This window comes from Halichoerus grypus, chromosome 3 (genome assembly GCF_964656455.1).
Source record: "Halichoerus grypus chromosome 3, mHalGry1.hap1.1, whole genome shotgun sequence".
In the NCBI taxonomy this organism is placed as follows: Eukaryota; Metazoa; Chordata; class Mammalia; order Carnivora; family Phocidae; genus Halichoerus; species Halichoerus grypus.
This window is the reverse complement of record NC_135714.1, coordinates 154,533,280-154,546,964: the sequence shown is the minus strand read 5'-3', so window position 1 is coordinate 154,546,964 and position 13,685 is coordinate 154,533,280. Positions and strand designations below refer to the sequence as shown.

At 42.0% G+C, this 13,685-nt stretch overlaps 1 protein-coding gene across 3 annotated transcripts in view; it reads right to left on the bottom strand.

The window, feature by feature from the left end:
• The window catches only part of INTS9 (integrator complex subunit 9), a 104,910-nt gene that overhangs the window by 43,745 nt on the left and 47,480 nt on the right, over positions 1-13,685 (bottom strand). For all 3 annotated transcript variants that reach the window (XM_078069471.1, XM_036100846.2, XM_078069470.1), the window contains 2 exons: positions 12,520-12,659; positions 10,020-10,106 (listed from right to left, as the gene is read on the bottom strand). In XM_078069471.1, coding sequence (XP_077925597.1) covers positions 10,020-10,106; positions 12,520-12,659 — 227 coding nt within the window. The remainder of the gene's footprint in view (positions 1-10,019; positions 10,107-12,519; positions 12,660-13,685) is intronic.

Below are 13,685 nucleotides of genomic sequence, written 5' to 3'. Positions count from 1 at the left end.
CTCTCCCTTTCTTTTCTTTTAAAATTCTTGATTTAAATTTAATTTAGTTAACATATATACTGTATTATTAGTTTCAGGGGTAGAATTTAGTGATTTATCAGTTGCATATAAGACCCAGTGCTCATTATATCAAGTGCCCTCCTTGATGCCCATCACCCGATTACCCCTTCCCCACCCACCTCCCCTCTAGCACCCCTGTTTGTTTCATAGAGTTCAGTGTCTCTTATGGTTTGCCTCCCTATTTTCATCTTATTTTATTTTTCCTTTCCTTTCCCTATGTTCATCTGTTTTGTTTCTTAAATTCCACATATGAGTGAAATCATACATTTGTCTTTCTCTGACTGGATTATTTTGCTTAGCATAATACCCTCTAGTTCCACCCACATCATTGCAAATGGCAAGATTTTATTCTTTTTGATGGCTGAGTAATATTCCATTGTATATATTAGACGCACTTTCTTTACTATGCTCCTTCTTCCCGTCCCTTGACAACCAGTACTGCCATTACCCAAATAACACCTGGGCTTTACTTTCTTCCCTTGATGGCCCTTCCCAGCATACTCTCCCCTCCCTTGCCCATCTAGGAAAATGTCCTACAAAAATTAAGCAGATTAAAATCTGGAGCAGTCTTTCTCAAAATGAGGCATTTGGCTAATGTTTCCACTCTCCGTTAGAGATTAAACAATCATATATTCAACCTCCAGAATAAGCCAGCAAATGCTCTGAGCCCTCGGTAAGGGAAAAAGGGAAGACCGAAGATGTGAAATGTTTACTACTTCGGTCTTCAACAGTCCAGAACCTACTTCTAGAGAAATTACTGGAGTGCTTCAGGTAGGGAAACAATTTCCCTAAGCCAAACAAAAGACTTGTAAAAATTCAGATATATTTCAACTTGGATCTTTTCTCATCTTCCCTTCAGGGTAAATGGCATAAAAATAATAAATTTATGTTCTGGAGAAACTAAAGAAATCATCTGTTTATAGAGAAACATTCATGATGATTTTTTAACAACAGTTTAGTGTGAAGCATTGTTGGAGAGAACAGCCTTGTTATATGCATATCATATTACTCACATAGTATCTTTTCGCATTTTTGTATCCTCAGCACTGAGCGGTGCCCAACACAAAAGACACTCAAAAGACAAAACATCTGTTCATTTGTTGCCCCAGGAAAAGTAGAAACAAGTGAGCCAATTATTATCAAGTTCTGTCTACAGTGCACCAGTAAATCTGGCTAGAGGTGAACCCTATGACAGTGTATGAGGAGGTGAAAACTTTCAGGAGCCAGAAGAGGAAGGCTGTGCAGGTCCCAATGACTCTGGTCTCGAATCTGACCAACTCAGTGTAGGGTTTTGTGGCTGGCAGCTCTGGACATGGCTCTGAAGGATCCTCTTGTATTCACCCCTTTGTGTGCTCCACTCCCCTTGAGGGGGGGCTGAACCTAGGGGTTTGCTGCTAGTGAAGAGAATATGACAAAAGTGAAGGGATGTCACTTCCAAGATTAGCTTACTAAAGACTGTGACTTCCATCTTGCCCATATTCTCTCTCTTGCCCTCTTGCTCACTCTGATGAAACTGCTGTGAGGTGCTCTGTGGAGAGGTCCACACACAGGGGCCTAAGGCAGGCTTCAATCCATCACCCCTGTGAGTGAATCCTTCCGAGGGGAGCTGGAGATAGCTGCAGCCCTTGTAGGAGACCCAGAATAGAAAACCCAGTGTTTTTTTAATAAGTTACACTTTTCTGGGCCATGTTCTAGTAGAGAAGCCATGTTTCAATACCTTAACTAAGTTTGGGCTTTCCTGAGGTCTCCTCAATGACATTTTTATAAACTCTAATTGTAGAACTTCTGCAGAAGGGTGTTCTTCGTATCCAATTTAACTCTGATTTTTGCTTATTTTCATTGCAATATTGAGCAATTCACTTAACCTTTTCTTCTCACCATATTTCTAAACTGAGGGTAAAATACTTCCTTCAAAGACTGTTGTGACGACTACAGCAAATGAGTAATTATATGTGTGTATATATATATTATTATATATATGATAATCAGTGCTTTATGAAATTTGGCTTTTTAAAAAAGATTATTTATTTTAGAGAGAGAGAGCGTGAGTGGGGGAAAGGGCAGAAAGAGAGCAAGAGAAGCAGACTCCCCGCTAAGCACAGAGCCCAACACAGGGCTGGATCCCAGGACCCTGAGATCATGTCCTGAGCTGAAATCAAGAGTCGCCACTTACCCAACTGAGCCATCCAGGCGCCCCTGAAATTTAGCTTTTTTATGAAATTCAGTGACTTTAACATCCCCCCTAACCTTTATGCTTAAATTCTTTGGGTATCTTATTCTGGTAACTTATACTGACTACACTACTTTCAGATTTAAAACTTAATTATTTGTCATTTCTCTATTTGGAAATATCCAGAGGTTTCATTTTTCGTATAGGTTTGGTGCCAAAATTTTCACAATTTTGGTTAATTTCCTATCAGCTAGAGAAAAGATTTAAACTAGGAATTAGTCAAATATACTGTTGGCTTTTTCAAAAGACCAAAGTTTCAATATTCTTTTGTACAATGTTGATTTCCAATTCTTTTTTTTTTTTTTTTTAAGATTTTATTTATTTATTTGACAGAGATACACAGGGAAGAGAGGGAACACAAGTAGAGGGAGTGGGGGAGGGAGAAGCAGGCTTCCTGCGGAGCAGGGAGCCCGTTGTGGGGCCCGATCCCAGGACCCTGGGATCATGACCTGAGCCGAAGGCAGACGCTTAACGACTGAGCCACCCAGGCGCCCCTTGATTCCCAATTCTTTTCTCTCCTTCCTGGCGTGCACTGGCTGATTTTAACCAATCCAGTCACCTCTCAATCATCATCCCATGTTGCCATGTTTTTGCCCATACCCCTCCCTTAGAATCCTCTTTGAAACCCTACTTAATCCGCCAAGCCCAGGCTAAGTCTTGCCACTTAGTACATAATCTTTGCTTGACAAACTCCCTGGGGACTATGTCTTAAACTTTTTTGGGCCTTTTCCTGCAAACTTATCACGATGCCAGGCACTTGGCAGTTAATCAACAGATAAGTCGTCTGAATTCCCAATTTATACCCACAAATTCCTTTTGCTAACACCCTTTTCTTACTCCTTTGAGATAGTCAGTTTGTCACTATTTCCTTCTATCTCCTAACGTTCTGTCTAACCTAGCTTTCCCTAAAATTCTGCTTATGCTTACTTGGGGCCATAATTATAGAGAGGCATTTATAGAGCCATTTGAAGCCATTAAGACTATTGGCTGATTCAGGATAAGTTGGATAAGGAAACCCAGTGGAAACTAGTTCTAATTTTTCTGGCTTTCTAATTTATCAAAGTCAAGTTCTCAGAGTCTAAATGTTTAATAAGTACTTTCTAAAAGATTTCACTGTTTTGTTTTTTCTTATCACACTTGAGTGCTTAATCAACTTTCCCCCAGTGCCCTGACATCATGCCAGAGCTCTGCTGTCTCTTCTTCTATCCTACCAACATCCAACAAGCAGCAAAGACCATGTGCTTGTGTTAAAAAGTAAGACTTTTTAAGTCCACAGGGACAACTTAAAAAGCTTACAGATAAAACACTGGCTGGGTTTTTCCTAAGTGTGTGATGAATGAAGGAATCTGCAAAATGAATGTAAGAGCAGAATACAAAGAATATAAGAAGCAGAAGTCTTTTTCCTCTCATTACAGCAAAGTGTGCTTATTAATATACATGCGGATGGGGTGGAGTGGAAATGTGTTAGCAGAGTGATGACCTTTATGGAGTTTACCAAAGTGGAGCCTGATAATCAAGCATTTCTCAATATTAACTTGAAACTATATAATCCCTGATTTTTGTTTTAGATCAATTTATCTCTAAAAAGGACAAAGGCGATTGCTTAGGCTACCAAAGCACAACAGAAACAATTCTCCAGAGTACCTAAACTACCTCGCCTTGATTCTATTCTTATCAAAAAACCCCCCCTCTTATCTATAACTTAATCTCTTAAGTGAACTTGCTGACCAGACCAGAGCGTCCTAGATAGATGAACCTTTTTAGTTCTGGAGCCAGGCAGATGTCTCAGTATAAAGTAATTAAATGGGATTTTTGTTTGTCAATCAATATCCTGGGAGTTTAGTTAGCCCGAATCAGTCCCTCAGAGGCTAATCAACTCTGAGTGAAATGAAATGATTAAGTTTCTGGAACTGCAAAGCTCAAGGACAAGCAGTGATGACCTCATCAAAGTACCACCACTCTATGAACGCTGGCTGAAGGAGCCTCTCTCCCTTAGACATCTTTAAAAACTATAACCTAAGTGAACTCAGAGATACTTGAATTCAATTCCCTTGTTTTACAAAAAAGGAGATTGAGTCCCAGCGTCTGGATGACAGTGCTAACAGGAGAGCAACAGCGGGATTAGAAAAATGGTTTTCCTTCTCTTATACTACCTTGCTTTCTTCAGGAAAGGTGGCGTCTAAAGACAAATTAGGCTGTGGAAGGCAGATGTGTGCTGATTACTGAAAGGGTGTTATGTGAACCAAGTGTATCATTAAAGGGGAAAAGGATGCTGGTGTTTATAGAGCACCTACTGTGTGCCTGGCACTGTTTTAAGGACTCTCATGCTGATTTAGTCCTCACAGCAACCCTGCAAAGTTGCTAATATTATTCTTATGTTATAAATGAGGAAACAGAGCCTAGAAGAAATAAACTGCTACAGCTCCTAAGAAGCAGATATGAAATTTAAACACTGGTCTATTTGATCTCCAAGCCCATAGTTTTATTTTTTTTATTTTTGAAGATTTTATTTATTTATTTATTTGACAGACACAGAGAGAGAGAGATAGTGAGAGCAGGAACACAAGCAGGGGAAGTGGGAGAGGGAGAAGCAGGCTTCCCGCCGAGCAGGGAGCCCGATGTGGGGCTCGATCCCAGGACCCTGGGATCCTGACCTGAGCCGAAGGCAGATGCTTAACGACTGAGCCACCCAGGCACCCTAAGCCCATAGCTTTAATTTTTTCCCTACCATATAGTTAGACCTGGTAAATTCCTCTATAAATACCCATGGAGCATCAGAGCGAGGAACTTCAACTATGTCTTCTTTCGCGTCTTCTATAAGGTATGAACCCACATTTTAAGCTCTGACTACTGAAAACTGCCATAACATTTCAGCCAGGAATATATCGGTGCACAATTCCTTAATGCTTGCAAGAGGGTTATGACAATATCCTGTAATGATTTATCCTTAATTATAACTATAGATTTCTAGTCTTATACAGAAAAATCCTACCTGCTGGTTTAGTTTCTTAAGTGGAATATTCCACTTTAAATTTTCCTATTACAAACCCTAAACTTTAATGTGGGTATGAGAAAGTCAGAGACTCAAAAATTACATTGCAAAGGGAGTCTCCTTTTCCTACCCTTCAAAATCTCTTTTTCAAGAAGAGTAAACTGCAGCATCAAAATGAGGAAGAAAGATGGCTAACTTCTAAATAAATCTCAAGGAGCAGTGTCAACCGAGGCAGGGAGTCAGACAGCTGCCAAAAAGCAAGAGTAATAGCTTCTTTTGGTATACATACTAATACTAAATCAAATGCTAACTCAAACTAACTTCAAATGACTTAAGAGAATTTGTCAGGTCCCTTTGACCAATGAGTCTGAAAGATTTTAATTTATTATTTTCTTTAGTTCGTGGTCTTATTAAATAACTTAAGCTACTAAAATGCATCAATTCTAGGCACTTAACCAAGAGACAGCCTGTGTAAAGTTTAAGTCAAAAACCGGGGGCTTGAGTCTCCAATCTAACTCAAGAGGTGTTTTGCTTGGATCATACAGGATTTTATTTTAACGTGCGAGCCAACATTTTAAAAAGATGGAAAAAAAAAATCACATTTAAAACATCCAGATTTTGAGTTTCTCTTAAAAAAAGAAAAAAAAAGATTTGGCAGCAACGGACTCACGTTTCCATATGGCCATCTGCTGAAGCTGTGTGTCAACTGCCCCTTTAGACGGGTGTGGTCGCTGGTCCACAGTTACCCACAGTCCACCTCACTCCTGTATTTACCTTCCCTATCCCCGGAGACATCGGAGTTTGTGATCCCTACCTAAGACCCCTCTTGACAAGGTGAGTACAGGAATTAAAGAGGAAAAAAAAAAAAGAGGGAATGAAAAAATAAGACACAGCTCATATCACTTGAGAAAAATGTCAATGTAACAGACAGCAAAAAAAGTGTTTCTCAATTTAGTTTTGCCACAGTACTTTGGGACACTAGATAGAAACTGGCGTGTGACAGAGAGAAATTTTATAGTGATGTAAATCCTTCGGCATAAATGTTATTCAAATGAAGCACTTTTAGTATTCCGGCCCAAGGTTAAATTCTAGGTGAGTATTTCAAAAGAACTCTTCGGTCTGATGTCATTTACAAAATAGCTCTTCAAATTCCTCTACCACTTGTAATATTTATGCTGAGCTTATCCAGGAGAAAAAGAGGACACAGCTTCCTTAGTTTGGTTCTCTAATACTGTAGCATATTCTTTCCAGTAATTAGACTCTTCTCTTTCTCTCTCAATAAATGTGGCTCATCTCATGCTCAAAAAACAAAATACTTGACCAGAATCAGAAATATGGTTATGATATATGAAATAAGGAAATCAGGTCTTCTCCTATAGTGCAGGTCATTCTCCGTGCTCCTCTACCAAGTTAGCTTCCAGCAGTTTCAGATTTTTGCCCACCAGGTGGCGAGATAGCAAGTTCAAGGTTTTATCTCAAGGAGCACCCTTTTTTTTTTTTTTTTAAAGATTTTATTTATTTATTTGACAGAGAGAGAGATAGTGAGAGCAGGAACACAAGCAGGGGAGTGGGAGAGGGAGAAGCAGGCTTCCCGCCGAGCAGGGAGCCCGATGTGGGACTCGATCCCAGGACCCTGGGATCATGACCTGAGCAGAAGGCAGACGCTTAACGACTGAGCCACCCAGGCGCCTGGAGCACCCTTTTTTAAAATGGAGATTTTTGGGGAGCCTGGGTGGCTCAGTCGTTAAGCGTCTGCCTTCGGCTCAGGTCGTGGTCCCAGGGTCCTGGGATCGAGCCCCACATCGGGATCCCTGTTCGGTGGGAAGCCTGCTTCTCCCTCTCCCATTCCCCCTGCTTGTGTTCCCTCTCTCGCTGTGTCTCTATCAAATAAATAAATAAAATCTTAAAAAAAAAAAAATAAATAAAAGGGAGATTTTCTAAGCATCTTAGGAAATAACTTTCAGGCTCCCCCTGCAACCCCATCCTCCCCGCCCTCTGCTTCTTCCAGTTCAATTCACCCTTCTTCCTAATAAACGATGGCACTTCTTTTGTAAGCCAGTTTTCTTGTATTTTACAAAGAATGGGAGGCAAAGGAAAACTGGCAAGGACTCTGCCCAAGGTCATAGAAGAAAAGGCAAAAATAAGGACGTGGGACTTCCTAAGACTTGGCCCAGGGTTTGGGAGCCAGGAAACAGTGACCTTTGAACATCACCTCTGGTGTGCCAAAATTATTTATGGCAGAATATAAAGGGTATAAATTTAAAAGGAGGAAGTAAGGGAAGCCAAGGCTTACATGTTCCACAGGGAAAGAAAACAAAGTCCTAAAATTTCTGAGGGAAATGTAGACAACTAGGTCTGATGTGGTCCAGTGGGTATACGGGAGAGAGAAAGAAAAGGGGAAGGAGGGATAGCAATGGGCAGGAGGAAAGGCAGCTGAGAATAAGAATGCAAAATGAGAAGGGGAAGGGACCTTGTCATAAGCAGATGTGTGGTCAGATCAAGGAAGTCATTCACATACACACAGAAGACTCAAACGTGTTTGTGTCCAGAAAACATTTCTTACCATGAAGACATATGGACACCATATCCCCAGTCAAGGAAATAGAGACACAAAGAAGATGCATAAAACAGAAGAGAAAACGTGCAGTTCCACATACTTCCCCCTTCCCTCACATGAAGGGGCTCACACGCACTCGAGAAGAGACATGTGTGCCCAAGAGGCAGCCCGGCATAATGGTTAAAAGCAGAAACTCTGGAACTAGACTAGACTTACTGCATGGGTTTGAATTCAAATCCTACCGCTCACTAGTTGGCTGACCTTGAGCAAGTTACTTAACCTGTCTGTGGCTGTTTTCTCTTCTGTAAAATGATGTTAAAGAATTACGTGAATTAAGTAAAACATTGAGAATAGTGTCTGGCACACAGCAAGTGCTGTGGAAGTTAAATAAAACAAATAACACATATACAAAGGAACGCACAGAGGACACACAGATGCTCAGGCGCTGAAACACAGTATAAGAAGGAAGCATATTCTTAGCTACACATACATATTCTTTTTTTTAAAGAAGATTTATTATTTTAGAGAGAGAGAGAGAGAGAATGCATGCATGTGTGTGCAGGACAGCGGGGCAGAGGGAGAGGGAGAGGGAGAAGCAGACTTCCCGCTGAGGGCAGAGCCTGACCGGGGCTTGATTCCCAGGACCCTGAGATCATGACCTGAGCCGAAGCCAAGAGTAGGAAGCTTGACTAAGCCACCCAGGCGCCCCTACACATACATATTCACAAAAACTAAGACATTCCAAAGTTCAGATAACTAGAGAGCTAACAAATCACTGACCTAGAGGGAAAGAGAACTCGGTGGCAAGGTGGCTGGAAAAGAGTGGACGTGGGTAGGCACGTATGGGACACCCACTACCTAAAAAGCCAATGACAAGTTTTTACTCCAGACTCTGGATGCGAGGCCTGCAAGGCTGGGACCACTGTGGTGCCGGGAGGTAGGGCAGTGGTTGGGAGGCTCAGAGAAACTGCAGTAAGCTAAGACTGGCCGGTGTCCTCCACTGCCAATTAAATATGAGAGCATGGAAGAAGAATCAAACTGCCTCCTTCCCTCCGCCATTATATTTCTACTTCTGTCACCTCTTACAACCTGGCTTTTGTCCCTAGTACTCTACTGACACTAATCTCTCTAGGATTTCCATAACCAAGGGTCTCATCTTCACTTTACGGGATGATATTTCTGCAGCATCTGATACCACTGACAGGCCCAGGTTTGGGGAAACTTCCTTTTTCCCTTCGCTTCCACTCAGCTCTCCTCTTACCTTCCTAAGGATGACTTCACAGCCTCTTTTTACAGTTCTTACCAATTGTTTTCAATTCTGTCATAGAAATTTCTTTTAAGTCAGATTCTTCATGCTCACTGCTACTGCCCCAGTTCAGGCTTTTGTTCTCCCCCGCTGGGTTTCTCACAGTCCTACCCCTGGTCTTCTGCCCGTCTCTGTACCCCCATTCCTCCCCTGCGCTGCTTCCAGAGTTACTTTCCCCCAAACAAATGTGATCACATCACTCTCCTCCTTATAAACCACAGAGGGACTCCCCACTCTCCATATTATAAAACTCAAACTTTACACAACAGATTCTTCATTATCTTGCTCCAATGTACCTCTCTAGTTTCAACTCTCACCTCTCCTCTCTGCTTTCCCACTCTAATCCACCCTGCACTTCTCCCTGGTCCCCAAATATACTATATCCCATCATGCTGCGTCTGGATGCACTTACTGACCTTTCCTATCAGGAAGAGTCCTTTTCTTCCTCCAAGACCCACTTTCATTGTCATCTCCTAAGGAATGTCCTCCTCAGCTTCCCTACACAGAAAGTTCTTCATTTTCTGAGTGTCTACAGCACCGTGACAGGCACCTCTTACAATACACGCCATCCAAGACTGTAATTTACCTGTTAATGGTCTGATTTCCCATCAACCCCTGAGCACCTCAAAAACAGTGCCAATTGTTTTACTAATTTTTAAAAACTCAGACCCAGCACAGTACCCACAGGACATGGCATGGTTGCCTCTCACGGTATATTGGTTGAATCAAACATAACCCTTCCCTAAAACAGGGAAAAGAGAATCTCCAGTTACAACAGTATAAATGTTAAAGCATAACGTAAAAAAACAAATGAGACTGCTTTGCAAAGCCTAAGGGTCTACTGTCAAGAGGAATAAACAGGCCTACTGCTCACCGCTGAATATCCTTATTCTTCCACAAGGAGGCAGACTGAGCCTTGGGCACTCTTTCAATGAAATTCACCAGCTCTTCCATGAGAAGCCTGAGTTTAAAGAAAAAAGTGGTGAACAGTCATTAAAGAAAGAGAAAAACACCATACAGTCAACATTGTAGCCAAGACAAATGGGCTTGCCTGCCTTCCCTCCACCCCAATCATCTTTCTCTCTGTTGCATATAAACTTGGACACCCTTTTACATAAACCTGAACAAAACCCCAACCATCTCATTGAACTTCAACAATGTTAAACATTTCGAACATAAATGATTTAATTCACCCTTAAAACAAGCCTGGCATGCATCTTATCTTTCAACACTGAAATATACAAACCTGTGGTTTAACTATCACTCTTAAGATCTCTGCCTTTATGTAACTAAAAATCTAAAAGGAGAAAAAGTCAAATGACTGTGAAGTACCTGATTTTGGTGGCAGCAGGGGTGGGGTAGGATTTTTTTTTTTTTTTTTTAAGATTTTTATTTATTTACTTGAGAGAGAGAGCATGAGAGAGCGAGAGTACAAGCAGGGTGGAGGGAGAGAAAGAGAAGCAGACTGCCCGTGGAGCAGGGAGCCCGATGTGGGACTTGATCCCAAGATCCTGGGATCATGACCTGAGCCTTATGGCTTAACCGACTGGCGCTTAACCAACTGAGCCACCCAGGCAACCAGGATTGTTTGTTTTTTTTTTTTTTAATGACAATATTAAACGGACATTTTAAACTGGAAAAGTACGTTTTCTTGACACGTTTTGTGAACTTACAAAATTCCATGTGGAAAAATACTCTAAGGATTAATCCTAAAAGCCTAACTCAAGGATCTGCAAAAGGACAGGTTCTGTGTGCAGATCACAAGATGGACTGTGATGGAATCGCAACTGAGGGAACCTCACTCGAGTGGATCAATGATGCACGTGTTCTGAGGAATACCTGGCACAGAGAACTGTTAAGAGTCCTGCATGGCTAGAGGACGACCAAAAAGTGAGAAATAGATTTTTAACCTCTTGAATCCCCTTTCAGAATCCAGTATGGATGATCCATATTGACTTAAATCCTCTCCCAATGAACAAAGAGATATGGCAAGCCATCAATTTACTGGCATTTGAATGTTGAACAACTTCATTTCATTTCCATTGGATTTATTTATTCCTAATCCCATGTCCTCCCTTCATCTTGAAGGAGCAGCACTAGTTCCAGCATTCAAAGATCTGGGGCCTAGGCACGTTAGTGTTCCGGCTGTAGCTCTCTGGAGAACAGTCTGGTATGTCCTTGCTCACACTGTAACTTTTGCAGACTAGAGTCTCAGGTTTTTGGCTTATCCTCTCGTTGCAACTGATCCGTTGCCTTGTGTTTCACTTCCCTGTAATGTCTCTTCCTCAGATCCCCAATGTTTCTCTGTACACATTACATGCTCTTTAATGGGAGCTGACATAAAAACCAGGGCATATTTTGTTTCATCTCTGGTAATTCCATCTTGGTGTACTTCTGCAAGACAATGGAACCCAAAGCCAAGAGTCCATATTAACACCTTCATCCCCTCTTTTGAGTCTTGATAGCTTCACCTTTCACCATACTTGTTAGTTTGCTTCAACTCTTTTTTCTGGGGTAGGTTTTTTTTTTTTTTTTTTTAAGATTTTATTTATTTATTTGACAGAGAGAGAGAGCACAAGCCGGGGGAGCGGGAAAGGGAGAAGCAGACTCCCCGCTGAGCAGGGAGCCTGATGCGGGGCTTGATCCCAGGACCCTGGGATCATGACCTGAGCTGAAGGCAGATGCTTGATGACTGAGCCACCCAGGCATCCCGGTAATTTTCTTCACGTAACTTTTCTCTCACTGAATGATGCTAGGGGTATTTGAAGCAACCACCTGTGTCATGAAGGCTTGGGAGGGGCAGAGGGAGAGATGGCAGAGTGTTCTCAGAGTCAAAGGAAGGCTGCTTTGACTCCTTAGAGCTCTGAGTTGCACTCTGTCAAAAGTACAGTCAACTCAACCATCTAATTACTTATTCTGTTTTCTGCGAGCTGTCTCCATTTATAGTCTGCACTAAATCATAAAGGGGGGAAATTCTGAAAGCAAAGTAATAAAATTCCTTCTTTTTCTTAAATGTGCTATGCTCCTTTCTCCTGAAGCTCTTTGCCTTGCAACTCTGTGGCATCTTACTCAACGTTACCTCCCCTAATTAGTATCATCTGTACAGAGGAGCTGTCTCTGCAAACACCTTCCTCCAGTCTTTGTTTCAAAAACAACAAGAAAGACTAAGAGTACTCGCCGCATTAATCTCGAGGCAATTCCAATGAACACTTGTTTTTATTTAGAGAGTTGTCTATTCATGCTAATTCTTTGGTTAGCTGCTCAGGAGGAGACACCAATCACTCCTGGCACAACACTCTATTTATTACACGGTCACCACTGAAGGAAGGAGTGCTTCAGCCACTTCCTCCTGGGGTAAGAATAACTGCTCTCACCTGCCGATCTGAACGGTGGGCTCCGTGGCGTACACTGTGCCTGAGAAACCGGTGTACTCAGTGATGTAGGGCAGCGCCATCATGCAGTGGTAGTTAGAGATGAGGATTACATCTACCGTAGACAGATCTATTAGCTCGGTCTGCAAAGAAAGGGGAGGGAATGATACATATCTGTTCAGGGCACACAGACCAGCATGATGTGACTGAAAAATGATGCTGTCAGAATGCAGAGAAGTCGTTTTTGTACTACAGAATAATGACGCCTTTCCTGCAACACTTCCATTCTCTCATTTTAGGAGGTTTCCTAATAGTGACATTAAGTGGCAGGACAGGATGGCTAACGGCGAGAGTGCAGGAGTGCACCAGCAGCGCTCCGATTTTACTCAAATAGAGTTCTGAGTTTGACATACGAGGGTAAATGGCAACAGGGACGCTCAGCAGCTGCTGCCTGACAAGTGCAACCAGTTACCAGGAAGCAGAGAGCACACAACAGAAGCTGTGAGGGAACTAGAATATAAGGCACCACTGCTACGGATTTACCGGTAACAGAGGGAGCGGCGTGCCGAAACCGGCTCTTCAGCAGTCAAATGCAGAAGGAAACTTTTTTTCTTTTTTTGAGATGATTTTTGACCACTAGTGCTGGATACAGAACAACAACAACAAAAAATTTAGTGGCAGAATCACAAAAGAAAATTATACCCTCATATTCTGCCCTAGCCTTAGCCTCAAACCTACCTTTTACTTCATTATTAAGGTCATGTGAAAAGGGAAAATCCAACTCATGTTTAGGAAATTTTATGAAAACCCTTTTCGTAGAAGGAATTGTCTTTCCCATATATTTAAGCCCCACCTGTCTTTTAAGGCTCCATTCTCTTCTTCCATTAAGCCTTCCTGATTTGCCCAGAAGAAAAAACAGAAAACAAAAAACAAACAAAAACCCAACATCTCTTCCTCAGAACTGCAAAGGCACTTTATGGATGTCCCTCTTAGGACAGTTACCATTCCATGCAATAGCTCCTCAAAGCACCACTCTGTCCCTCCAGTACTAAATGTCTCCGAGGTTAACGATCCTGTGTGACTCATCTCTGTCCCCTCCCAGCTATGGTGGCCAGTGCAAAGCAAGCCTCAGTGCACTACGGTTGGAGCGATGCAACATTATAACTGGC